Raw genomic sequence first — 27400 nt, forward strand, 5'->3', positions numbered from 1 at the left:
CACTGGGAATCTCCCTCAGGGTGCAGCATCACCCATGACTGCCCCTTCAAAGGGCAGCCTGAAGCCAGCGCTGGCTCACTTCCAATGGGGAAACTCCGCAGGGCTGTCTCAGCTCCAGAGCCCCGAGGATCAGACAGGCTTCCCTTCAGCCACAGCTCAGGTGTGTCCTGAGAGCACTCCCCACAAACCTCCCCATCTCAGGGTCTGCCTCCAGGAAACCCAGCCTAGACAATGCTGGTACCGGTGGGGATGTGCTGCTACCACCAGGGCCTGCATCTCCTTCCCTCCACTGCAACCGGCCCTGCAGCGGCCCAGACGTCTCCGACCTTTGCCCGCCAGGCTCTATGTCATCCAGAGACTCTCTCAATACAATTCTCTGCTCTTCCCACTTGCATCTCCTCCATTTCCCCACCTGCTTGGGGTCCCAGCTGTGCCCTCTCTAGAGGTGCAGGCGGCGGGGGTGGGGATGAAGAGTACTCACCCCTCCACTGGTTCTCAGGCTCACTCTCATATTCTTGGTCGCATCTGTCTGTAATATCCTGAGGACGGTGCCGCCATGCCTGGAAGGGCTGACCATGGGGCCAGGCTGACCACAAGGCTGGGCACTGTCAAAGGAGGCTGGACGGCTGGCCTCTGAGACACCTCTTGGGGGCAGTACCCGGTGATTTTGCTGATCCAGGCCTTCGTTCCAAGCCTGGCAGGGACTTATTTTACCGAGTCTTATTGTCTTGAACTCACGCTGATCCAGTTCATTGCAGGCTGAGTGCAGCACCAGCCTGTTCTGTGAATTTGGAATGGAAGTTGCCCCTGTCTTGTGTTGGCATGGTTTGGTCAGCAGTCCTTTTCCTGTGTCCCAGAATGTGGGGACTGTTGTTATTGAGGATTGTTTGGTGGCCTTTTGACCACACGCACAAATGGCAGCGGGGTCATGAGGGGGTCACTCCTGATCACAGCAAGGTCTGCGAGGTCATCCCTGCCATGACAGAGAGCACATCTCACATGACCAGTGTCAACCACCAGATCCAGGGACCCTGGTCTGCACCTCAGCAGGGGAGGATGAAAACCGCTGGCCACCATTCCCCTGGGCTTCCCTTTCCCTGTTGCAGGCCAACCCCCCATCTCCCTAAGTCTTTCTCTGGGCTCCTGGATAGGACTCCCAGGTCCCTCAGGTGCCATCTGGGTGGTCATGCACCTCACAGGGTACCTAGTTTTCCCTGCAGGTAATGAACTGCACCCATCGACTGTGGAAGTTTCCTTCTCTGATGGCAAGCTGACATGCAGTCCCAGACCAAGGCTCTGTGCCAAGAGTTGCGCTGCTCTCAGATTGCAGGTACATGGACCGAGCCAGACCCAGGCGTGTCGGTCTGATGCCTGTTTCGTCCTCCTCCTCCACCTCCTCCATTGCTGTAGGTGATGACGGGACATCTCGGATGGCTCCTGCAGGGTAGCCCTATGCCCTCTCCCTGCCTCCTCTGGTCCTTCACATCAGGCAGTGGCTCTAAGATGCCCACGAAGAAGTGGAGGTGAGAATCAACCCTTCCAAATCAGGGGCAACCTACTCACAGCATTTCATCAACCTTGAGACCCTCTGGGTGGGTTGGCTGTGCCCAGAAGCATGGCCTCTAGGAGCAGACAATCATATTTCTGCTTTCCCAAATCACAGTAGGTCTGCCAGAGGAATGGCGGACAAGCCCCAGCCCAACACAGCAGGGGGTGGAAAGGGGGTGCAGGAATGAGAGATGTCTCTGCAGACTCACAGTCGCCTCCATGCACTGGGTGAGCAAACTGAGACCCTTCTTGTGTTTCCGGGCAACTGAGCCCTTAGGGAATCCATGCCATGGAAGCCTTTCACATGCTGGAAGAAGGGGCAAGAACATCCAGCCATCGACACACTGACCGTACAGGATTAGGCCTCTTAATCTCAAGGGCTCATGTTTCAGTGCACAGGATGTGGCCTGGAGAGGTCAAAGCTATGCAATCATGAAGATCAGGAACGAGGTCTCCTGAAGTCATTCCATGGCTGACTTTCACATCAGCCCCATCTGGGCCCTGGCTGGAGTCCCCAAGCCATCATTCTCTGCAGACCCGCAATGGGCAGCAGTGCACTGTTGTTTGCTGTGGTTGTTTTTGCAACGACAGCACATCTCATGTTCAATTTCAGACTTCTGAACGTGACTTACAGATGCTATTTTGGGAAGAATGGTTAGATCAGACCCCCACCCCAGGTACTTGCCACTGGTAGGGTATGTGTGGGAATACTAGCTTCTTAGAGTTAAAGAGGATAGGTGAGCACTCAGGCTAATCCCCTTCCTCATAAACTGATGAGGTCAGTCTGATCTTTTCCTCTCTGGGGATAAAATAAAGGATGTCATGTTTTCAGAATGCCTCATGCATACTGCTGTAACGTATGTAATGTTGCCTGGCATGTGACTGCTACTCAGTATAACAGCCATGAACACACATGGAACGGACCATCACCAGTCACAGGTCATGCTGACCATGATCCAGCTCCTGCATGGAGGGCCACTGTGTCACCTGCAGACACATTCCTACCTAAATCCTTGTCATCCTTAGAAGGATGTTGTCTGACACATAAGTTTTCCTTCCCTCTTACCCAAATCTCAAGCTGAGTGGTAAGTGCCCTCCCCTGGGGGAGAAGCCCAGAGGGAGAAGGTGGAGAGCTAGAGGTCACAGCAACCCTGTCCCCCAGGGCAGGCGAACTGGGTGAAGAAGAGGTCCCTCCACACCTGCACCAAATTTAGAAGCCATCCAGGACATGGAGGTTTGTCCATGGTTGAGGCCTCCAGAATATTCACAACTCTTGAGGGGTGACATGCCTGGAACTGTTACGTTTTGGGTCTCCAGGACAGAGAAGCCTTCTTGGGTGGCTAAGCCTTGAGCTCACCTCAAGCTGGGGAGCCCTCTGCACCCAGGAAGGGGAGGCCTTTGCTCTCATAGAACAAGTGGCAGCTACTGAGAGCCTGTGTACAGGCATTCAGCTGGTCACGGGGACTCCAAAACAAACACATCTGGGCTTTGCCCTTGAAGCACTCATGGCCTCAGCAACCTGACCTGCATCCTGCCTCTCATTTGGGAAACTCCATCAGGGCTATCCCCCTGTGGGTGCAGGTTTCTTTCCTCAGATAGCATCCTGCATCCAATTCTTCAAGAAGAGCAGCCCCATCACCCCCCACTTTTCCATGTGCCTCCTTGGCACCAGCTTTGCCTGAAGCTGCCAGAACTGAGCTAGGAGCATGGCAGGAGATGGAGGTAGTATCTTTTGTCCAGTGCTGGTGAAAACTTGAATATCAGTCTCAAGGCATCTGGAAGTAGCCTGCTCAGGAAGCTAGGTAAAAAATAGGTACATCTCAAATACCTTTCATTACATTGGTTAATTATAGTAGGAGGATATTGGGAGCTTTCCTGCCCACCACTTAAGAAAGGCTGGTGTTTCCACTGGGCTTAGAGGTGGGTGAGCGTGTGCCAGCAGCTGAGCTACTTCTAGACCTTTTGAAGCTTGGCAAGTTGCTCTTCAAAATACTTTTTTGCTTGAAATACATCCTGTTTGGCCGGGCGTGGTGGCTCATGCCTGTAATCCCAGCATTTAGGGAGGCCAAGGCGGGCGGATCACGAGATCAGGAGATCGAGACCATCCTGGCTAACACGGTGAAACCCCATCTCTACTAAAAATACAAAAATTTAGCCAGGCGTGGTGGCTGGCACCTGTAGTCCCAGCTACTTGGGAGGCTGAGGCAGGAGAATTGCGTGAACCTGGGGGGCGGAGCTTGCAGTGAGCCGGGATCGCGCCATTGCACTCCAGCCTGGGAGACAGAGCAAGACTCCATCTCAAAAAACAAAACAAAACAAAGCAAAAACAACAACAACAACAACAAATCCTGTTCTGTAACAACACAGATTCTGAGTGTCCCTCTGACGTCTGACCCACCCTGCATTCACAGAACTTTCTGTATTATGTCATCTTGTTTGCCAAGTTCATAGACTTCACCCTAACACAGCCATTCAAGTGACTGAGCTCTGCCAAACACAAGAGCAAAAGGGAGTCTAATTCTTCAGAGCATGATTTAAATGGGGAATTTTAAAATTGCACTTATCTGTTAAGAGCTGTAATTTAACTGGGCAGATTTTCTAAACAAGATAAACATCTCACTTCCTAGCACTGATTCATCTGGTTATATTTGGGGATGAGATGCAGCTGGCATGCGCTGGTGTGGCCCTGGGACGGGGGCTGAAACACAGAACCACTTCCAAGCAGTTGGTGACTAGTGGCTGCCCAAGCTCCTAGACTACCCGCTGCTCTGCGCACCTGCTTCCCTCCCACCTCTCCCCTCAATCTCGGACCTTCCATGCTATGGAGAGCTTGCTCCACAGTATGGCTGGCTCCTCTCCTGTTGACTGGGAACTGCGCTGTGAATACTCTGAATATCCTCCCTGCTTAGAAGAAATGTCCTAGAAACAACGACATCAGAAAGAACTGCTAGACTTTTGTCTTCCACACTCTCCCTTCAGCGGTGTTATTAGACGCACATAACTATACTGGCCAACTAGTAACACATGGGAAAACCCTGCGGAAACCACACGTGGACAGGCCAGCCCAGGCAGGAGGGAGGGCTGCAGGCACAGGACCCCGACAGACACAAAGGGCAGCTCACACGTTGAGGGGCAGCTGGACCTTGGGAGGCGTGCCCTGCTCTCCAGACACCGAGGCAGCCCGTGGGACAGCCGTGGGGGTAGATCCCGCCGAGGAGGAGACATCCTGGAAACAGACAAGAGGGGACAGGAGTGAGGAGACAGAGACTCCATCCAAGGGAAAGAGAAAAGCAAAATGAGGCTGCATCCACAGGTGCCTGTGCTTCGCCAGCTGCCTGGCTGTTTGGCCTCCAACGTGCCGTGCCTACCTGGACTGTCAAAATGGTTCTCTAACCATGGGAGGGAGCCTGGCAGCCCGGGACCCCTGCCCTGAGGTGATTTTCAAGAGCCCCTTCCCAGCAGCTCAGGGAGCCTTCTACAGCCTGCATCTAGGCTGGTCAGCATCACACTGTAGTCAGGCCGTGTTCCAGACCTGGCTTTATTTTTAGACCTTGAATTAATTATTATTGTGTTTGTTTAAAAAAACCCACACAAAATCTTTCATGCTATGAAACAGAGCTTATTTAAAAAGAGCGTCCCCAGGAACTGGAGATTAATCCCTAAAGAAAATTGGTCCCATGACAGCAGACAGAGCAGCAGGCCAAGAGGACTGGGAGTCATAGGGTGCCCCCCTCCCCCCAAGACCCCAAAGTGCTCCAAGCTTCAAGGGTTTTTTAAGCAAGGAGATGACCCAAGGAATGGTCAGCATCAGGGGTGCGCTGTGCTCTCCGGGGACAGTAGGGGGGCCGAGGGAGGAATCTGGGTGGCACCATGGTCTTGCCAAGGGAATTCCTACATAGAGAATCCTTAGTCCCAGCCCATGCAGGGCAGCGCTGCCCCCAGGTCCCCCTATGACCCAGCTTGCTCGCCCTGCCCTGGCCTTCCCTAGGACAGTGTCCTGTCTTCCTGTTCAGAGGCATTCAATGGCAGAAGGGTCTGACCTGTGTACCTCTCAAAGATCTGTCCGAGTCCCAGCCCTGGCACCAGTGCTTGTGGTCTTATCTGGAATAGGGGTCTTTGCAGATATGAGGTAAGGATCCTGAGAATAGATCATCCTTGATTGGAGTGGGCACCAAATCCAATGATGAGTATCCTTACAAGACAGAGAAGGAGGACCGGGATGTGGAGGGGATGGAAGCCCATGCGAGGACGGAGCAGTGACAGGAGTGATGTATCCACAAGCCGAGGGGTGCTGAGGATGCCGGCAGCCACCAAAGCCAGGAGGGAGCCCCGGAACAGACTCCCCTCAGCCTCAGGAGGAACCAAACCTGCCCACACCTTGACTTGGGGCTTCCGACCTCTAGAGCTGTGAGAGAACAACTTTCTGTTGCTTTTAGCCACCTAGTTTGTGGTACTGCTCTGGAAGCCTCAGGACACTCCATTAGAGGGGCTGTCGGGGAGCCTGGAGGAGGGAGGGGTCCACCTCCCTTCAAGGAGGGAGACAGGGGTCTCCTCCCTTCCTCTAGGATCCCGTGTAGGCCTGACGAGGGGCAGAATAGGGGTCCCAGCAGAAACTGGAGCAGAGGACGGGGCCAGGCTGCAGGTACCTCGGCCAAAGGCAGGTTTGGTGGGGTGCGGGGGCTGCCTGGCTCTGAATGGGGAAGGTGCCTGTGTCCCCAGTGTGTGTCCTCAGGTGAGCGAAAGGCACTAGAAGCAGAGACCACACAGATGGGAGAGCCACCTGGAAGTTGCCCCAGGTAGGCGGCCAGCCCTGCCCCCAGACTGGCCTCACACCACCTTCTTAGCTTAGGAGCAAGAAGCTTAGCTTTCTCATTACTCACTGACCAGTTCTGGCCTTGCTTAGCTGATAACCTCTGCATGCCGCCGGCCACCTCCCTGCCCCTCCCTGAGTGGTTACAGCCCTCCCTGACCAGCAATCATAGCAGAGCCTGAAACCATGCTACACGGGCAGCGTCTACAAAGTCAGAAACAATTTCTTCCTCCTGTTTAAACCCAGTGCGCCTGGCAGAATGAGCGGGTGCAACCGAGAGGCTCCCTTCGTGTCTCTAGGGTAACTCCAAGTCTCAAATGACTTCCATTGCAATGCAGACACTGTGAGAAAAACCTTTGATTTTCAAAGGATCCTGAGAGAGCCAGGTGTCCAGAGGGCAGCGCCTCACGGACCTCATCCCTCAGCCACATGCGGAAGCAGGAAAGGCTGAGCGCCGTGTGAGAACAGGGCTGGAAGGGGGCATTCCTTCCCACGGATGGATTCCAGGGTCTTCTGTCTGCCCGGGACACCTGCCCTCTCCATGAAGGGAGACAGGGAAGAGGAGGTGTCCCCAACAATGCCAGGATCACTTTTCTTCTAGAGAACTCCCCAGAGCCAGTCTGGATCATGAGTCACCATCCATGGAGGTGTAGGTGGGGGCTGGAGGGCAAGTACGAGGGCAGAGACACCCCAAGGGAGGGAGAAGGAGAAGCTGCCACCTCACTCTCCACCAGGCCCTCCCAGCCCCAGGCATCTGCGCAGAGGATGCTTTCTCCACTGTCCACAGGTCTCCTTGTGGCCACTGAAGAAATGTGTGGGCAGGATCTTAGGGTCATTCACTCACCCATTCAAATAGTTACCAAGCAATTCCAACACAGGGACAACAGGCTCGACACACTGACACGCGATGACCTGGCAGTCGGAACTTGCCCTGGGCCCCCATGGGGAACACCATGGCCTGTGACTGTGTGGGGCTTGCAATCCAGGTGGCCAAGCACTGGACATACAATTCTTTTTTTTTTTTTTTTTTTTGAGATGAAGTCTCACTCTGTCACCCAGGCTGGAATGCAGTGGCGTGATCTCAGCTCACTGCAACCTCTGCTTCTGGGCTCAGGCGATTCTCCCGACTTAGCCTCCTGAGTAGCTGGGATTACAGTTGCACAATACCACCCCCGGCTAATATTTTGTTCGTTGTTGTTGTTGTATTGAGACAGAGTCTTGCTCTGTCACCCAGGCTGGAGTACAGTGGCACGCTATCCAGTGCAGTGGCTCACACCTATAATCCCAGCATTTTGGGAGGCTGAGGCGGGCAGATCATGTGGTCAGGAGTTTGAGACCAGCCTGGTCAATATGGTGAAACCCCGTCTCTACTAAAAATACAAAAATTAGCCAGGCATGATGGCGCACGCCTGTAATCCCAGCTACTGGGGAGGCTGAGGCAGGAAAATTGCTTGAACCCAGGAGGCGGAAGTTGCAGTGAGCCGAGATATTTTGTATTTTTAGTAGAAACGGGGGTTTCACCATGTTGGCCAGGCTAGTCTTGAACTCCTGACCTCAGGTGATCTGCCCTCCTCAGCCTCCCAAAGCGCTGGGATTACAGGCATGAGCCACTGCACCCGGCCTGGACATGTAATTCTAAACATGCAGCAGCCCTAGGAAGTTCAGCATGCATAGGCCCCTTACACAGGTACCCAACCTGGGCTGGGCGTGGCTGGGAGGGCTTCGGAAGGCATGAGGCAGGCTTGTTAGGGAATGTCTTAGTCTGTTTAGTGTTGCTCACGACAGAATACCTAAAACTGGGTAATTTATAACAAAAAGGAATTTATTTCTTATAGTTCTGGAGACTGAGAAGCGCGATGCTGCATGGCCACTTCTGGTGACAGCCTTCTTGCTGGTGGGGACTCTGCAGAGCATCGCATGACGAGGGGGCTGAGCATGCTGGCTCAGGTCCTGCTGCTGCTTCTTAGAAAGCCACCAGCCCTGCTCCCATGAATCCAGGAATCCACGAGTGATTATTCAGCCTTGCCCTTGGGACCTAATTGCCTTTTAAAGGCCCCACCTCTCAGTGCTGAGCCTGGGGGATTAAATTTCAACATGAATTTCAGAGGGGACATTCAAGCCACAGCAGGGAGGTGGTGAGGGTGGCTGGTGGGCCTAGAGGAGCCCAGGCCGGCTAAGGTGGGAGGCCAGATGAAGTGACGGTTTGGAGGCAAAGGGGGCAGTATCCCCACGGGATGACGACAGGCTGCGTGGGGCCTCCTGAGAGGGTTCTGGTCTTCAGTCTGAGGGCACGGCATCCCTGGAAGACAGGCAGGGAGAAGGCAGCCACAGCCAGGACCTGCAGCTTTGCAGGGAACCCATCAGGAAGTGCGAGGGAGCCCAGCCTGCACGGGCAGAGGGCAAGGGAGTCAGGAAGGGGTCTGGACATGCTCAGGGGGCTGTTAGTAGGAACAGCAGCCGCGACTGTAGCACCCGTGATGGTAGCACTCGCCCTGTGCAGAGTCTACCATGGCTGGGCCCAGCTCTGAGCACTCCCCCTGGAACAATGCTTTCAACCTTCGCAAGCCTGCAGATGGGTATTTTGAACTCAGGCAGCCTGCTTATTATTTTGAACTCAGGCCACGTGCTTAGCCACCACACCGTGGTGTTAGTTCCTCACAGCTGCTGAAACAAACAGCCACAGACTCAGGGGCTTACAATCACTCAGAAGGTGTTGAAGTCAGAAGTTCTAAAATCAAGGTGTGGCAGGGCTGTGTTCCCTCTGGGAGTCTGGAGGAGACTCCATTCCCTGCCTTTGCAGCTTCTAGAGGCTGCCCACGTTCCTTGGTCCCCTCCACTTTAAGGCAAGCAGTGCCACGTCTTCCTCTCTCTCGCCTCTGCTTCCACCACGCCATCCCCTTCCCTGACTCTGGCCTCTGCTTCCCTCTCGGGAGGGCCTTTGTGGCTGCGGTGGCCCAGGTGATCCAGGAGCATCTCCATCTCAGGGTCTTTTCCCGTTTGCCACATGAGGTGACACATTCTTAGGTTCTGGGATCAGCACTTGGACATGTGTGGGGGCCATCAGTCCCTTCTCCACCAACAAGATTAGGTCTGAAGGACGTTGAGGGAGGAGCATGGGCCGGGTTTCTAGCCTTGGCCAGATGGAGATGCTGCTGGAGAGACAGGAACAAGAGACCACAGAGGCCATGGACTCAGTGCTGGACACGCAGTGTTTGGTGTGCCTGGAGATGTCTCAGTGTGGATGATGAGGGTGCTGGTAATGCCAACCAGGAGCTCAGAAGGGACTGGCCTGGGCAGCAGATCTGGGGTCATGTATGTATAGCTGATCTATGAGGCAATGCAGTCTTGTGGCAAAGCCCTTAGCTCCCAGGTGTGTGACCTGTGTTTGTGACCGTAGCCAAGATGGCGTCTGTGAGCCTCCGATCTCTCATCGTGTCCATTGAGGGTCATGAACTTCTGCTCTGGCCATGATGGTAACAGGGGCCAGGTTTACCCTCCTGCCTGAAAAAACTGAAAAACCAGATGAAACCTGAATCAATAGCTCCCAAGACTATAGAAATCAAGCAGTGGAGGACAGAGCCCCCAAGACATGAGAAGATGGGGTCGTGGCAGCTTGCATGGTCTAGACAGCTGGAGTATGAAGTCAGACAACCCATAGGCTATAAAGCAGTCACTCTAAGTACACAGAACAGGCCCTCAACAAAGGCTCGTGATCGTCGTCCTGAAGCCAACAGGGTAGACGGTGCAGTGGCCTGGGAGACAGTGAGGAGGGAGCATGCCCTGGCCCCATCTGCGGGACACCACCCAGAAGAGGGCCCTGAAGGAGGCCAAGATGGGGCAGCCCAATAAACAGAAGGAGACCCATAGCCCAGGGGAGACGGTGCTTCAGAGGGAATGTCATTGTCCATTGAGCTGCATGCTGTGGAATGGCCAAGGAAGCCAAGGACCTAGAAGGACCCACCGGTCTTGGGAATGCTGACATGCACAGGCGCTTCCTGGGGCAGGTGACTGCCCCTGCTGGACCACTGGTGGGGAGTTACACCTCTTGATCCCACTCATGGGACGCGGAAGACCCCAGTGTGCTCCCTGCAGGGAAAGCCCTCACTCCTGGCTTGGGCCAGTGGACCCACAGTCCCCTGGTTTCTGTCCCATTCTGCCATAGTTAGTAACAGAGAAGTCTGCAAACTCAGGTCCTACAAGGCATGGCCCTCATGACATGTCTATGCTGTGTGGAGGGCTGGTGGGGGCAGGGGTGCTGCCCCAGAGCACAGAATAGGGAGGGGAATGTGGGGGCCAGAGACGTTCTCATACAGCCCCAGGTCCTGGTGATTTGGGCTTGTAGACAAAGCTGTTCTCCATTCTAGAGTGGGAGAGACAGACAGGAAGACACAGAGACACAGAGAGAGACAGAGGTAGACAGACAGAGATAGAAAGAGACAGATAGACAGAGACAGAGCAGGAAAAAAAGCCTGTAGCCCCGGCAGTTTCCTGTTAAGAATGAATCCTAAAATAACCAGACAGGCCTGGGGCGGTGGCTCACGCCTGTAATCCCAGAACTTTGGGAGGCCAAGGCAAGCAGATCACCTGAGGTCAGGAGTTCGAGACCAGCCTGGCCAACATGGTGAAACCCTGTCTCTACTAAAAAGACAAAAATTATCTGGGCATTGTGGCAGGCACCTGTAATCCCAGTTACTTGGGAGGCTCAGGCAGGAGAATCGCTTGAACCCAGGAGGCGGAGGTTGCAGTGAGCTGAGATCACGCCACTGCACTCCAGCCTGGGCGACAGAGCAAGACTCTATCTCAAAAAATATATATATAAAATAATGATAATCAGACAAGTCAGAATGGAGGTACAGTTAAGGATTTCGCAGCAGCACTGTTTATGATATGAAAAACCTGCACTCCTGAAGTTCCAGGGTGTGGGGCTGGCAGGCTGACAAGGACACAGAATGCCCCACTGCCGCCTGTGCCGTGGTCTCCATGGACAGGCCTGGAGGGCCATGTAGGGTATGCAGAGTGCAAATGGAGGTGACAGCATTGCATATGAAGGCTTATCTAATTTCTGACAGTGATACGTGTATTTTCATGGCAAAAAGTCAGAAAACTTACATACCAAACCATAACTTTGCTCCTTTGGGGAGCTGCCTTTTGGGATAATTTTATTATTTTTTAATCTACACTTTAATATCAAGTGACAATGGTTTCCTGAAACATTTCCACAGTGGTATGAGAAGAATAACAGAGTTAACACTTGAGGTCTGGCTGACGGTAAGCCCGTATCTTTCTCGATCCCCCATGTGCCATCTTTGTCAGGGGATCCTGGGAGCTGACAAAGGGCAGGGGTGACCCTGCAGCACCAGCAGGGGCTCGGCTGGCAGTTCTGTGCTCCCAGGCACTGGCACTCTGCTCTGCAGCAGCAGGAAGAGTGGGAACCTAAGATGATAGGCACACACTGGTCCTGCTGTTGTTACCATGCCTGCTGTCCTGTTCAGATAAATGCTCCAGAAACAGCCAAGCTGTCCCAAACCAGCATAGCACAAGCAAAGCACAGCCAGAGCCACGGTGGGGCCACACTGGGAGGGTGGCCTGCTGAAGCCTGCCCCGGCACTTGGATCTCCACCTCCCAATGTCCTGGAGCTGCTCAAGCCATACTCCAATGAAAGGGGGGCAATGTGTTTGGCCAGGAGAGACCAAGGAGACTGTGTTTTGTCTGCTGGGCAGAGGCTGAAGGCTAGGCTGAGAGTGCACACTGTGCGGAGCACAGGCATCGTGGACCGCGGCGGCCGAAGGCTCACCATCCCATCTGTGCCGGCATCCACCGACTGCCCTGCGTGAGTCCAACGTAAAGCAACCCACAGGGCTCGGTGTCAGAAGGCTCGGGAGGGCTCAGCCAAGGAACCTGAGGTGTGGACAGTGGGAGCTGCCACAGGGCCCATTCAGGGGTCTGGGGCCTTGGCCACCCTGACACAGGCTGTCCCTAAAGACAGCAGGAGGGAGACATTCTGGCGGCTTCACTGGAATCCTGGACTTCAGCTGACACTTGATACGGCAAAAGCTCCAAGCAAATATGTGGGATTTAACAGTAAGCTATTACTTAGAGCTGGAATGAAGAGCAGAGAGAGGTCAGATGTGTGGAAATGCTTTTTCCCAAAGGTCAAGATGAAGAATGCCTAAAACTGACATGGCTGAGCGTGGCTCCCGTGTGGCGGGCCTTCCTAGCATGGATGTGTGGTGTGGTGCCCAGAGCGAGGGGTGCAAGGGACATCCTGCTGCATAGGAGGCAACGCTGGGCTGGGCTCTGCCCTCAGGGATATAAAAACTAAAAGTACAAAGAAGTGAGTGGCACACTGGTCGTGGCTTCCTGATGCTGATGGGGTCAGTCCATCCTCTGAATCTGGTCTCTGTTGCTACGGATGCAAACGAGCAGCAATTTGCTGGTGGCCAAGGTGGGAGGGGGCCAGGGGTCCTCCCACTGACAGGCTCAGCAGCACGCTACTGGGGGCCACAGGCCCAGCTGTACAGAATGTGACTCCCAAGAACACGAGGCCTGCTGAGGGGCAGAGATGAGCAGCCACTGCTAACCCTGGCAGGAACTAACTGCAGGGAAAGGGGCCTCTCCTTTAAATGACTGTAATCAGGAACTCCTGAGTAAAGGCACAGGCTTCCACATGGCCAGCATCCTGCAAAGCCTGAGCTGCAGCACTGCCAGGATGTACTTTCAGCCCCCAACCAATGGTGCCTCTCCCATGAAGTATTCATAACGAGGTTGAGAGTTGCTGACTGTGACACCAGGGACTTGAGGGCTCCTTGCCTCCAGCTCCAACCATGGTGCTTGGCCCTGGATGCAGGCCTGGCTTCCTCCTAACCATGAGCCACCTCTCTGATGCTGCTTTGATTTTTAATGGCTTAATTTTAAATGATTCTAGGCCTTAAGGGATTAGTAAAGACTTGGCAGGAGTGAGGGAGTCAGCCAGTGATAAAAACAAGAAAAGAGAAAGAGCTCCAGGTGCCTTTGAGTAAAAATAATTGGGGACACAGCCCTCAGACAGATGTTCATCCTATCTCCAAGATCATCCAATGGAAATCTCTGCTCCGACTTCAAAGCCAAGTGCAGCCCTGTCTCCCACGAAGTCGCACCTAGCAGCCCATGCCCAGGAAAGGGCTCTGACTATAATAAAGTACGTTTGCACCACGGTCTTTTTAAAAGGCTCCATAATGGATACCTGCCAGGATTTGGCCTGGGCAAGTGGACACACATGTTCCGAAGGAGCTGGCCGACATGCAGTGGCCCAGTTCTCTGAGTCACTGACCCTACAGAACAACAACTCCAGCAATCCCTCCCTCGGGCAGGATGCTCAACAACACAGCCTGTGAGCATTTCACATGAGCCCAGTAGTGCAAGGTCGGCTGGCAGGGCTATAGGTAGGAGAGGATGGCCTGTCTGATGGAACTTAGCACAAGCAAACAGTAAAGTGACAGCGTGCACGCTGATGCTGCCCCCTGGGTGCACGGAGCTACAGGGGCCTTCCGCACCGAGGTCAGGGCTGGAGCTCAGCCTGACTGTGCAGTGCCCTGGATCCAGGCAAGCTCCACTGCTCCTGCATCTCTCTCCCTATCACAGAGCTCACAGGTGAATGGCACACAGCCCTGGAGCTGCTAGTCAGTAAAGATTGGGCTGTCATCTGTGACGGTGATGTGTTTCATCAAATTCCAGCCTCCCCTGGTTGGAAGCCTGGTGTCAGCAATGGCTGCAGTGCTGTGGCCGCGGTTCCCCGATTCTAAACCGCCAGGTTGTAACCAGACACTAGAGCCTCCTCCGCTGCATTTTAATGGGGCTCCTAAGCAGTGGCTGGGAACCAGGCCGTATTAGTTTCCTGCTGGGATTACTAAAAGGGAAAAAAGAGGGTCTGGGGGTTGGCAGGCTGTACGGGGGCTCTGAGTCTCTTTCTTTGACACTATGGAACAGACGAAAACCCCAAGAAGAAACATCTCCTCATTTAAATGTTTAATGTAAGTCCAGAAAACATTGTCATCACCCCAAGGAGCAGTGAAATGGGCATGCATTATTCATCACTCGCTACCACTCCATTACACGGGGTGTAAATCAGACCCTCATGAACTTGCTTCCCAAAGAAAACTCTAGAATAAAACATTTATGGCCTGATTCTTCTGCTTGGTTCTGCAAAGAGGAGCAAGCAGCTTGTGCAGCCAGAGGCCCCGCGTGCCTCTCGATCTCCCTCTCGGGGAAGGCAGTGGCCGGGGAGCCCCAGTGAGGGGGTCTGTCCTGGGAGAGGCAGCAGCCATGCCTTCTGCCCACATAACTTCAGCACTCTCAGCTGGTGAGGGGAACTGCTTGCTCGCCGCTGAAGATGGAGGCCAAAACTCCCCTCCACTGCTGCCCACAAGCCACCTGCCCCTGTAGGAGTTCGAAATTTGCTGCTGGATGTTTAATTCTCACCCACAGGTTGGATCTGGCCCAGTGTTCTGCTTTTGTGAATAAAGTTTTATTGGCAGCCAGCCATGCCCACCATCCACTGCTGTCTCCAGCTGCTCTGATACTGCAGGGTGGAGCTGAGTCACTGCGGCAGATACTACCTGGCTGCAAAGTCTAGATTATTTACTATCTGGCTGCTTCCTTTAGAAAGTTTGCTGCCCCTGCTCTAGGTGTCTATGATGAGAAGATGAACCTCTTCCCCTTTCTGCCTTTGTCTTACTGGGCCAATAACTGGAACCAAAAAGTGAAAGTTGTGATCAAAAGCTTAACAAGGAATTCCCACAATATTACTAAGGCGAATGGATCAAAACAGTGGAATGTGGGAGGAGAACATCCACAACCCGACTCCAGTTTGGTGAATGAAAATCTCAAAACGTCAACAAGGAAAGGGGAGTTCTGTTAAGGAAGTTATAGGACCCCTTTCTCACCTACCCGGGGCTTCCCAAGCCTCAGCTAAGAAGCAACCTATCTTGCCCTGGAGCCTTTCTTCTATCAGGAAGAGCCGTGGATGGCCTCCGCTCATGGCCTTCCTCACAGCTCTCACTCGCCTGTTGCCTCTGACGGTAGGAAGGCCCTCGACCCCCCTCCCTGTGTGCACCCATCAGGCCAGAGGCTTCTCCATCCAGCTTTGCATAAAAGGCACAATATTCATCCACATCCAACTGTGCATCCATTCTGCCTTCAAACAGAAAGTGCCTCCTTTACAGGCGGTGGCTGCAGGAGGGGTGGACTTTGAAAAATCCTTTTGTTCAGCTCTAATTCAGTGTGTCCGTCTATCCATCCTTCTGTCTGAGAGTGCCAGTGCGAGGCACTGCCTGTACAGAGAGGGAAAGCACTCTCTTGCCGCAGCGAAGCTCACGGGCTGGTAGAGGGGACAGCGAATGGGGGGACGAGGTCCTGAGAGCGAACCCGGCCTGGGCGTAAGCGCGTGTGGGACCCCGTTTTTCTCGCCTCCCAAACCCACACTGCATCCAGATAACACCTGTGGGGAGGTAGGTGGTTTAGCCTGGAGTGGGAGGGCAGATGAGCTCTGGCAGAGGGAGGGCGAGGCAGTCAGGAGATCTGGGTGGAGAAGGTTCTTAGCTCCTCACAGTCCTCCCGTCCAGGGCCATCATGGGTCTTCACATTACAGCCCTGAGGACACCGACCTCAGTGGCCTGGTTTCCTCCTGCTTTACCTGTACTGATCGAGGCCCTTCCTCCTTTCCACCCTCTGAGGCATGGACTGTGTGCTAGTCTCCTGGTGGGTCCCATGGGGCCTACCGGTGGGCATTCATGAACAACCCTCTGTGGATCCCTGCAGGATGTGGCTTCAACAGCTGCTAGGACAAGGGAGTGACTCTTCTATGCTGCTAGCCAGCAAGTGCCCACCCAGAGCTCCCGGATGCTCTCCAAATGCCAAGAAGACCCAAGGATCTTTCCTGACTCTGCCCAAGGATGGCCTGGAGGCACAGGCAGAAACCCGTGGATCTGGTTCCTAGCTCGTCATAGCAGCAAAAGGAACACTGCCAGCACCCTGCACTGTGATTGGTAAGCTTTGCAATCGACAAAAATCATCAGGACGCCAGGTCACAGGCAGCCACGGTGTCCTCTGTCCCCACTTAAAGGCCAGGATTGGTAAGTCATGGAGGTACAGCTATTTCCAGATTTGTAGAAGAAAGTTTTCTTGTATAAGATTCTCACAATGCAATTTTTTTTTATTCATCCCAGGCTCACTTGGTACTTTTTGTTTTGCCTCCCTATAAGGCATGTAATTAAATTTATAACTTTCTGAAAATGCTAAAAATAAGCCCAGGTGCTCTGCTATGCAGGCAGCTTGTACTCTGCAGTTGAGAGCTGGAGCTGGAGCCGGAGGTTGCACAGCTTATAAGCAGTAAGTCTGGGGGCTGCCAGGCCTGAGGCAGGAAGGTCCTGCTTCAGCTCCTTCAGCTTTTCCCCAGCACTTCCTCCTGCTTGAAGCATCTGTCTGTCTGTCCTGTGGCAGAGATAAGACCCAGCCAACACAGGAAGCTGCAAAGAGACAAATAGCAGGTGGTGATGCATTTTAAAGTTGCCCAGAAGCTTCCATAAGGAACTCTCCTCATTTACTTCTCAGACACGAAGAGACTTGAGAAATGCTGTCTTTTGATGTTCTCCCTGCTGAATTTCAAACACTTCCCCTTCCATTGATTTTAAAGGGTATGTTCCTAATTTCCAAGGGTTGCTTATTTGGAGGTAATTTGTAAGCCATGGTGCTCTCCAGAACAGAGAAGCTGGCAAGGGCCAATGAAGGTGCTGGTCCTGGCTGGACGGCGAGTCAGCCTGCATCTGACCACACTCTGGACCCAGCAAGAGCCCCTGCCCAGAGGCAGGACACTCATGGGCAGTATTAGTGGGTATATGCTTGCACACGGCAGTGCAAGCATAGCCGTCAGAGCCACACTAGCCTTACTTTGGAAAGGTGTCGTCTCTTCCTTTGCAGCTTCCCAACTTCTGTGCTCAGAAATGCAAACTTGCTGAGTTGCAGGGAAGTGGCACCTGGGGACGGTTCTCCTCAAGGCCCCGCTGGACTCCATGTGCCCACCCCCTCAACAGGGCGGGGCTGTAAGATTGGCTTCGACCACTGAAATGCGCATGAGCAGAGGCTTCCATGTAGCCTCTGCACTGGTTGCTTCATTTCTGCCCCTGCTATGGTCCTGGAGACATTCTACACCAGGAGTCAGAAGGCATTTTCTGTAATGGGCTCAGTAATAAACATTTCAGGCTGTGTGGGTCTTACGATCTCTGTCAGAACGCCTCAATGTCTCTGTTATGGCCTAAAAACAGCTGCAGATGATATACAAATGGGCGTGTGTGACCCTGTTCCAGCAAAGCTTTCATTTACCAAAACAAGCAGTGGCTAGTCTCAGCCTGGTGTTTGCTGGTGTCCCAGGTGAGGATGGTAGAGCCAAGCCCTCTTCTACCGGTGACTCATAGTATGAGTGAGAAGCAAGCATTCGCAGCTTGGTGCCTCCGAGAACGTGGGCTGCTTATTACGTGATGTAACTGCTCTCAGTGATGGACCCGGGCACTCCAGAGCTGACTGCCCATTTAGGGTCCTCGGGCACCTGCTTGACTTCATACTTGGTTTATGAGGAAATTTTTCTAAAATGTAAGCAATCATTTCCCGATTTGATCCAATAACCTCAAAAGCAAATGTGTCATAGTGGAGTTGGCCTGAATGGCCTCTTTCCCTCTCCTCTGATTATCCTCCCTCCCCCAGCAGAGCACTGACATGTGAATGATACTCCATTATGCCCAGAGCACCAGCTGAGCCTCTGACCTCTCCCAGTCGCAGAGGAAGAATCCCTAGGGGTGCAAACATGAGCAGGACGGGCCATCTGAGGCTCAGCCGGCTGCACGCCCTGGACACCTTCAGCCAGAGCCCCGCAGCTGTGTCCTCTCCCCAGCCATCGATGTGCAGCCGGGCCTGCGGGAGTTGGGGAAGGCCACACAGCCTCTCAGGTACCATGCTGCTTTATGTACAAGACCATCCAGTGAGGAATGCTGCTGGTGCTGTCTTGTGGCCCACCCAACAAGGAAGCTAGCGTGTGAGAGCCCCACCTGTGGGCCACTGGCACCTAGCCCTGCCTTCAAGGACCTAAAAGCCCAGGGAGGAAGGGGGGATGGCCATACACACAAATAATGTTCCATCATGGGCACATGGGAAGTCCTGTAGGCAAAGAGACAGTGGGGGAATTGATTTGGTGGTGGAAAGGTGACATGGGGCCATAGAAAGCTGTGAAGAGAGGTGAACATGTCAGATGGCCTGGAAGGGCGGGTAGGAGCCTTCTGCACAGGTATGTGTCTGTGTGTTGCCTGGTAGGTAGAATGCATGCTGAGGGGCAGCAAAAGGGACATGGGCAGGTGGGAAGGGATTAGCTACGGCAGTTTAGGGGAGAAACGGACCAGGGCCAGAGCAGCGTGGTGCGCAGGGAGCAGATCTGCACAGGCTCACGGGAGTGGACAATGCTGCCGGGAGCTGGAGAGGCAACCAAGGGCCAGTCTGAAGGCTCCCCAGAACCTTCCAAGGGACTCAGGAGGGAACTCAGGGGCAGGGAGTCAGTGTTGGGGAAGACGAAGGGTATTAGTGAAGACGAAGAGTGTTAGCTCAGGGCACCTAAGGACAGTGGTGACTCCTTGAGGAACAGATGGAATACAGAAGGGGAAGCAGGTTTGCGGAAAGAGGGGTGTCATCGGTTGCTCCTGGCATGCGCTGAAGTTGAGGCGTCTCTCCAGGAAGCCAGCAGGTAGTTGGAGAAGAGAATCTGTAGTTTAAAAGAGGTACTGGCAGGCAGAGTTTAGGGACGTTGGCTGGGGTTCTGGAGAGGTTGAACCCCCATGGGTGAGTATGCCCAGGATGGGAAGAGAAGGTGGGGGGTATTTGTGTAGATGTAGGGGCTAGAAAGAGGGTCTGGCAGGAGGGGCCAGGACAGGGCTCCACTGGAAAGAAGAGTCACGGATCAAAGGGGACAGGTTCAGGAAGGGGTGCTGTCCACAGCGTCAAGTGCTGCCAAGAGGTCAAGATGGTGGATGAGGAAGGAGGATGCTGGACAGGGCATTGGTAACTGTGGCTGGGTCAGCTTCAGCAGCCGGGGTGGTGGGCAAGATCGGACTGCAGAGAGTCGAGCACATCCATGGGAAAGAGGAAGCAGTAGGTCAATGAGAGAAGAATGAGACTGGGCCTTCTGCAAAGGTGCTGGGAGGGGGCACCCAGTGGGAGAGGGGTCAGCTCTGCTTGGCCGCCAGCCTGGGCCACACCCCACCTGCGCAGGCCCTGTGTGCCCGTGGCAGCCTCTGGGAGGTGCCCAGTGGCCAGCCCCAGCAGCTCCTTGGCAACCTTGACTGTGCTTGTGGCCAGCCTAGGCCCAGCAAAACTTCCATCTAGGCCCCACTCCCCCATCTTTCTGTCTCCTGTCCCTGCCCCTGCGGAGTGGCTGCTGAGACTCCCAGTCTCCAACTTGTAGCATTTCCCACATGGCTACTCAGAGGCCAGGCGCTGGCCTGTTCTGCATCGGCGCCCCACTCCCCGCCGGGCCTCGAGCTCACCTTACACAGCTCTCAGCTCTCTCCTCGGTTTCACAGCTCTTCCTTTTCAGCATTCTCATCAACAAAGCCTCAGCCTAAAGCCCTTTCCTGCAAAGAGCTTGACAGTGGATATTTCAGGCTGTGTGGGTGTCAGTCTCTGACACTTTTTCTTCTCCTTCCTTTACTTCCCCTCCTTCCCATCCTGCAGTGGTCTCGGCCACACCCACTTCTTACCCACCAGCAGCTTTCCAAAACCTCCAGGACCCAGCACAGCACCAAGCCAGAGATGGGCTCCTGGAGCAGAAAGCAGTGACTAGAGATGATGTGTCTGGTGCCTGGTGTCTTGGACTAGTGATTCATTCCCTGATTCCCTGAGCAGCAGAAAGAGCCACCACAGCCAACACTCAAGGTACACCTACCAAGGAGGGCAGCCCGCACGCACGCCCTCACTCCACCCTCACAGTGGCCATGGTGGGGGCGCACAGCTTGGCTCCATTTCACAGACAGGTAGGGGAGTTTTTGGGAAGAGGTCAGGCAGCTTACCCAAGGTTGCAGGTGCAAGGATAAGTGCTCAACCTGGCCGTCTGGCTCTGGAGGCTGGCTCTTAACTGCAGGGCTCCAAGAGGTTCAGCAACTCTCCTGGGGTGACACAGCTAGAGAGAGGGAGCCTGCACCTCCACCCCAGCACCCTGCATTGAGCCTGGCCTCAGCCTAAAAGAAAAGCAAAGCAGGGGCACTTTATGGAGCACCGCAGGGACCTGCTGGCATTCTCCTGCGTGTCTCCTTTGGCCTGAGGTCAGCCCTGTGCATTTTACGGAGTAAACTGGAAAGTTAAGTGATAACCATGTCCTGACAAGAGTGGGGCCCTGGAAGGCCAGGGAGGGCTGGCACGGAAGTACAGCCCTGAGGTGTCACCACTACCCCCGGGGCCTCGGCTTCCTCATCTCTGAAGTGGAAACAATGAACAATTGGCTCACTGTGGGGTGAGGTGGGCCACGCAGTCGGGGAAGCTGAGAAGTGATGCAAGCCAGGACAGAGGAGGTGAGATCAGCAGAAGAAGCCGAAGGAGAGATGGGGACAGGCAAACTACAGACGCACCCCTGACAGCTGTGGGGAGGAGGCCAGCCTCGGACAGCGCGCGGCTCTCAGGCTGTGCTCCCAGGCTTCATGGTGCTCGGGCACTCTGAGAAGCAGGGAAGTGTCCCCTGTGCCTCAGACTCATTTCTATAGAAACCACAGACGCACGCTTCCTTTCTATTTTAAGACAACACCAAAGAAAGAGCAAAACCAGTCCATTACAGCGAGAGGCCCTTAATTCAGCCAGCTAAGGGGCTTCCTCATCCACATCCCCCACCCACCCTGACTGTGGATCAACTGCAGTCGATGCGTTGGACAGCACAGTGCCCAGCAAGCAGCCCATCTCCACTCCAGCCAGCTGCTTTTCCAGGGCAGACGCCTGCTGTTTGGACCTTTCTACAGAACCCAGTGCAATGTTCAATGAGGATTCAATAACTGTCGGGGACGATACCATGCTCACCCCAAAAGTAAATGCACTGGGACACACAACCCACGATCTGTAATCCTCTGCCCCCCATGGCCCAGAAGTCCTGGTCCAGATGACCAGCCTTGTACACTTCACCATCCTGTCTTCCCCTACAGCCCCAGTCTCCAGGTGCCAAGAATTCATCCTGTCAGTCAAGATGTTCTTTATCACAGCCTGAATGGACACACTGGGTCCCGAGGGGACTGTGAGAGGCAGGGGACTGGCTGCTGCAGTGGCCCTTGCTGGGGCCAGCACTGCCCCATGCTGTAGGCACTGAGGAGCCTGGGGCTGCGGGCCTTCCTGCTCTGTCCACTCCACGTTTCCCACGATGGCAGTGCTGGCACGTGAGGGGCCTCTGTTTGTGGATAAGCCCATGACACAGCAATGCTAAATTTCTCCAGGCCGATGATCAAAGCCGAAGTGCCACCCACTGACCACAGAATCCTGGGCCTGGGCTCCCTCTCCTGGGCTGTGGCCAGCATGGTGGGGAAGAGAATCCCTGCAGCACTGTGGTCACAGCAGGACCTGAGTCTGGCTCGCCTTGGCTGCCATGGGCCAGTCCTCAGGCCAGGCACTTCCTGGTCAGACGCACATGGCCAGCAAGGTGGTAGGAACCAGGAAGGCAGTGCAGAGCAGGGGCAGACCGGGAGGGCTTGGTCTCTGGGCACATCCAGACCATAGCAGCACACTGGAGCCCGCAGGGGCAGCACGCACAGCTCACACCTGCACCAGGTGCCCCTTCTGTCTCCCGGCAGCTCGATTAAATCAGGACAGGGAGACAGGCGGCAACTGCTTTATTTGACCTCTTGCCCTTTGAGGTGACCCAAACTAAAGTCAGTAGCCTGGCCATGACTTTCGCTTCAAGTCGAACTGCTGGAAAATGGATCCAGGATCCCAGTCCCATCAATCCCTAATATAATCCCTGTGGAGCCAGGTAGTATGCAAATTAATAGAAACATCTGTTCCCTTCCTGCCCCAATAGACATCAGACTGCAGAGAGCTTAGAAAGGTTCCCTCTGCTTGTTTTAACACGGAGGCCATGGCAACATGAGAGGCTGGTGCAGGTGAGGATGCAGGAAGGAGAGGAAACCGGATCCTGTACCTGTGTGTGCTGAGCCCACATCTCAGGGGCCTGTGGGAAAGTGGCAGAGAAGATGCCCCTGGCCCTCTTGGGACACAGCAGCAGCTTTGCAAAGTCATGGGCCCTGTGGGCTCCTTTTTTAGAACTCCAAGGAACACCGAGGGCAGCTTTGGACATATTACTCACAAATTACAGGACACAGGCCAGATACTTGTCAGGATAGGCACTGGCCTGGCAGTTCCAGGGCCATCTCTGGCTGGTGATCAGGAAGAAGGGCCCTCCCTCTGGTTGATGGGGGTCCCTGACTACAGTGAGAGTGGCCTTTGCTCTTCTAGGAGGAAGGAGACAAACGACCTACCCAAGTGGTCCACAAGGGCCAGGCCGCTGCTCCTCAGTCCTCTTCTTAGGGGTACCCCTCAAACCTGCTGCAACTTCCCTTTGAGCCAAATTTGTTTCACAACACAACTTTCGACTGTTCACATTGCCAACAGCTGCTCAGGTTGCCAAGGAGGGACCCCAGCTCTGGGCCAAAGTTATCACACTTTGTCATTGGTGACAAACAGAGTGAGCTCCCCCAAGTCTTAGCACCACCATGACAACCTGCCCGGTGTCAAGGATGTTTGAGCAAGAATAAGCAAGACTATTCCAAGAGCCACTGCTTGTGGCTTTACCCCCCAGATGTGCACACACACAGGGAGCACAGCCACGCTGGTCCGCCACTGAGTCACCATGCCCCTCCCAGGAATTTCCAAATAGGAGGTGCTCAAGAAGAATTTAGCCCAGGTCAGGAGTGGAGTTAGGGTTGGGACCAAGGTTATGCTTTTCCCCTTACAGAAAATGCACTAGCAGCCCCAATGGCTGTTCTTTGGGGAATATGGCTCCCAGGCACAGGCTGTGGGAGCTTCCAGGCAGTGGGGTAACCATGGGGGCAGATGACTGCACGGTTACAGCTCCAGACACTACAGCACCCATTCCAGACCTCAGCCTCAGCCGCCGATGAGAGCCAGCGTTTGTGTGTGTGCACACATATGCATGCAGGTGAGTGTGTATCCACCAATGTGTGTGCGCGCATGTATAAATGTCTACATGTGTGCACGGGTGTATGTGTGGGTGTATATGTGGAAGGGACGCATATAAGTTCACAAGTGTGTGCATGTGTGCACAGGTGTGTATGTGTATACGTACGTGTGTGTGCATGTGTATGTGCAGGTGTGCACCTGGAGGGGTGTGTGTGTAAATGCACCTGTACGCATGCGTGTGCACATGCATATGTGTGTGCATGTGGAAGGGGTGCATATAAGTACATATGTGTGCACAGGTGTATATGTGTATATGTGTGTGCATGTGTATATGTGTAGGTGTGCATGTGGATGGCGGTGTATGTAAGTGCACATGTGTGGGTGTGCAGGTATATGTGTGTGCCATGTGTATGTGAGTGCACATGTGCGTGGGAGTGCATATGTGCGGGCGTGCATGTGCTCAAGTGTCCATGTAATATGTGTGTGTGTGCGTGCATGTGTGCAAGTGTGTGTAGGGGGCATTTCTAGGCTGATGTGGCACATCTAGATTACATGGCCCTTCTCCAGAAGCTCAGCAATTTTTAAGACAATTCTGTGTGTAAAGTTGTCTGAGTTCGTTGTGATTTTGAATAAGACAGTTCTTCCCATCCAGTTGCTTATTGGTGTCTGCCCCAGGATTCCCCGCAGATCAGCGCCCTTGCTCTGAGGCCTATCCAGGGCAGCCAGAGGGACTCTGGAGGGAATGTGGAACGTGGTGGCGGGTGGGCCGCTGGGTGGAAGGCTGCAGCGCCGGGAGAAATGGAGTGGGCATCATTGTGTGGGCACCTTGGGCTCACCCATGGACATCTGCCACAGTCCTGCAGAAGGTCAGACAACAATGGCACAGGAGTGTGGCTGCAGGGTCACCCTGCCGGGCACTGGGAAAGCCCCTTCCATCTCCCGCTGCAGTCTCTGCATTCATAAAGGGGAAACTTGCCCAACTCCTGCCCTGTGCATGCCACTGTGAGGGGTCTTGTCAGAGCTACAGGCAAGTACTTACTAAATATTGTTCATTATTTAAAAAATTTTTAAATCATTTTATTTTATTTTATTGATTGACTGATTGGTTGCTTGTAGAGACAGGGTCTTGCCCAAGCTGATCTTGAACTCTTGGCCTCAAGCAATCCTCCCGCCTCGGCCTCCCAAAGCCCCAGGATTACAGGCATGAGCCACTGTGCCCAGCCTTTAAATACTTTGCTTTGGTTACTTCAATTTACAAAAAAAACTAGTGGAAATGGAGTCTAGAAATAGAAGGTATCTGTAGAAACAACAGTAACGAAAGTACTCAACAATGTAGTTGATTCTGATTCTGAGCTCTGGCTCCTTCTTTCTCTTGAAAGGGAAATTAGCAAACATTGCAGAGATGGTAAAAATATGCTAGCACTAAGCCAAGACTCTGCCAGGACATAATCAGACATCCGGAAGCCAACTGACATGGGAAAAACCTTGTCATGAGGCGGGTGGGTGTTACTCAGACATTCCCTGGACCACTGAGAATCAGCTCACACATCACGAGGCCATCTTCTGAACCAGGGAGGGCACACTCACCATTCTCCACGCTTCTAGGGGGGCCCCAGTGCCAGGTAGCAAGGGGCAAACCCCACTCAACCCCAAAAGGCAGTTCTGGGGCGGCCTCCATGCTAGTTGAGGAACGGGGGACACTGAACACGGAGCTGAGGATAGAACCCCAGAGAACCCAGGGATGCCTGCCCTGGCCCGCGGGATGTTACCTGGGTGGGAGCAGCGCACGACAGATGAGCAAGGTCTCCAATCCTGGCCGCGGCTCGGGGATCGCTGGAGCTGATCAACACTGGAGCACTAATTTCCATGGAATGCCTGTGGCTGGCAGCCTGGGAGGATCTGTGCGTCACACTGAGCGCGGTGAAGGAGTGGCGTTTCTTGGTGTTCTTCTTGCCATCCACACGCCGCTGAAAGGCACTGACCGCCCCTGAGCTGCTTAAAGTGGGACTTGGGGCCATGCTGGCCACAGCGCCGGAGTCAGAGGGCAGGGAGGCATTGCAGCTGGATGCAGCGGCTGGGCATGGCTTGTCCATCTCAATGAGCTGCTTGGCGGAGTCATTGAGCTGAGTGAGAAAGGGGAGAGGGGAGGCTTCATTAAATCATGGTCACATGCCACACCAGCCCTCTGCACTCTCCAGGCCACATTTCCATTCACAAACTGGCAATGCGTTCAAATCCGTCAGACTGCAGGGAAAACACAGAAGAGGCTGGTGGGGTGGCATAGGTTTTATTGAAAAGGTTTTGGGAGCAGCTCAAAAACCCCAGGAGCCATGATGGAGAGAGGGGACTCATAGAGAAAGAAGAGTTTTCCAAGGGCCACTACCTTGTCGCCCCAATCTTTTCAACTGCTGGCCATTTCTGGGATGCACGGTGCAGCCTTGCAGACAGTGAGGGACTAGGGACAAGATGGGAAGGAAGCCCCACATCAGAAGACGTGGGCTGGCCCTGCATGCTCCATGACAGCAGGTTCCCAGCCTGCCCTGAGCACTGCAGGTCCCCGGAGGAGATTTCAAAGCATGTGACTGGAATGCACTTTCTAATGGCTGGTGACCGGCTGTGGCAGGGGAGTCTGCTCTGGTCAGCATAAACCATGGAAGCTCTTTTCAGTAACCGCCTCCACTCAGGCTGTCAAGCCCCAGAAGCTGGCCTGAGCATACCCCAGGAGGTGTCAATAATCTGTCATCTTGAGTGATTTGGCGAGGTCTCAGGACACGACTCCTTCCCACATCTCCCACTGTTCTACAAGATAGCAGGCGTTGTGTGCAGTGAAGAGTTTGACGAAAGTCTGATCCTGGGTGGTGGTTATCAGGAAAGGTGGCATGAAGGTTCAAGTCCATGAGCAACCGGGGAATAAACCCTCCTGGCCGGCTAAGCCACATCCTTCCTCTCAGGGCTGCGGCATCACCTGGAGGGGCTGGGAGGGGCAGCCCAGGCACACCCACTGGGGGAAGGTCCGTGAATTACACAGCCTGGGGAGGTACCAGCTGTGAGAAAAGGCTCCCCGGGCTGGTGCTCAGGGCCTCAGTTAGGTCAATTCACCATCTGTGAGTGACAGTGTCCCCTGATCCTATACCTGGAGGAAGTTTCCCACTTGGATGCCCAATGGAGCCCCTTCCTTCTTAGGCTGTACTTGGCTCAGCCTAAGTGCATACCTATATGGGGAGCTCACAGTGATTTGAAAGAATAAAGCAGAGGGAACTCTTTACTGTGTACACAGAGGTGGCTGGGAAGAAAATATGATACTAGAATCATCATGGGATGATTGCTACAAGCTGGGTTAAGCAAATGCCATCAGGCTGGGTAAATGCCTGTGAGTTTCCACTCTTTCTCCCTCACCTTTCCAGAAGTAGCAGAAAAAACTGAGTAAATGCCAGCTGCCCTCTGGGCAGACCTCCCTGGAGGAGCACAGAGCTCAGGGCAGGAGGAAGCGGGAGCTGTCTCTGAGTTTTCTCCTCACCAAGCGGAAACTGAGCAGGGTGGGGTGGTTGTGTGCAGGGCTGGCACATTCTGTCTGCCAGGGTACTGTTTTGGGTTTGGGGCCTACAGGGTCTCTGCAGCAGCACGACTGGGCTCTGTGCTGTAGGGCACCACAGAGGCACCTAGGCCAGTGGCCAAAGGGCTTTCCGAAAACTGCAGGTAGGCCACCGGGGGGCATTTTGAAGCCTTCATGGGAAAAACGGGACTCAGCAGTGGTCAGGAAGGACTTACAGGATTCAGAAAGGAAGAGGAGAGAGGCAGTGAGTCAGTGAAATCCACAAAGGTGGGAACCACAGCAGGCAAGTGAAGGACCACGTGAGCCG

At 54.1% G+C, this 27400-nt stretch overlaps 1 protein-coding gene across 2 annotated transcripts in view; it reads right to left on the reverse strand.

The window, feature by feature from the left end:
• SH3RF3 (SH3 domain containing ring finger 3) overlaps window positions 1–27400 on the reverse strand; it is a 353462-nt gene that overhangs the window by 80100 nt on the left and 245962 nt on the right. For both annotated transcript variants that reach the window (XM_054678130.2, XM_054678129.2), the window contains 2 exons: window positions 25310–25663; window positions 4671–4774 (listed from right to left, as the gene is read on the reverse strand). In XM_054678130.2, the coding sequence (XP_054534105.1) occupies window positions 4671–4774; window positions 25310–25663 (458 nt within the window). The remainder of the gene's footprint in view (window positions 1–4670; window positions 4775–25309; window positions 25664–27400) is intronic.

Source organism: Pan troglodytes, chromosome 12 (assembly GCF_028858775.2).
Source record: "Pan troglodytes isolate AG18354 chromosome 12, NHGRI_mPanTro3-v2.0_pri, whole genome shotgun sequence".
In the NCBI taxonomy this organism is placed as follows: domain Eukaryota; kingdom Metazoa; phylum Chordata; class Mammalia; order Primates; family Hominidae; genus Pan; species Pan troglodytes.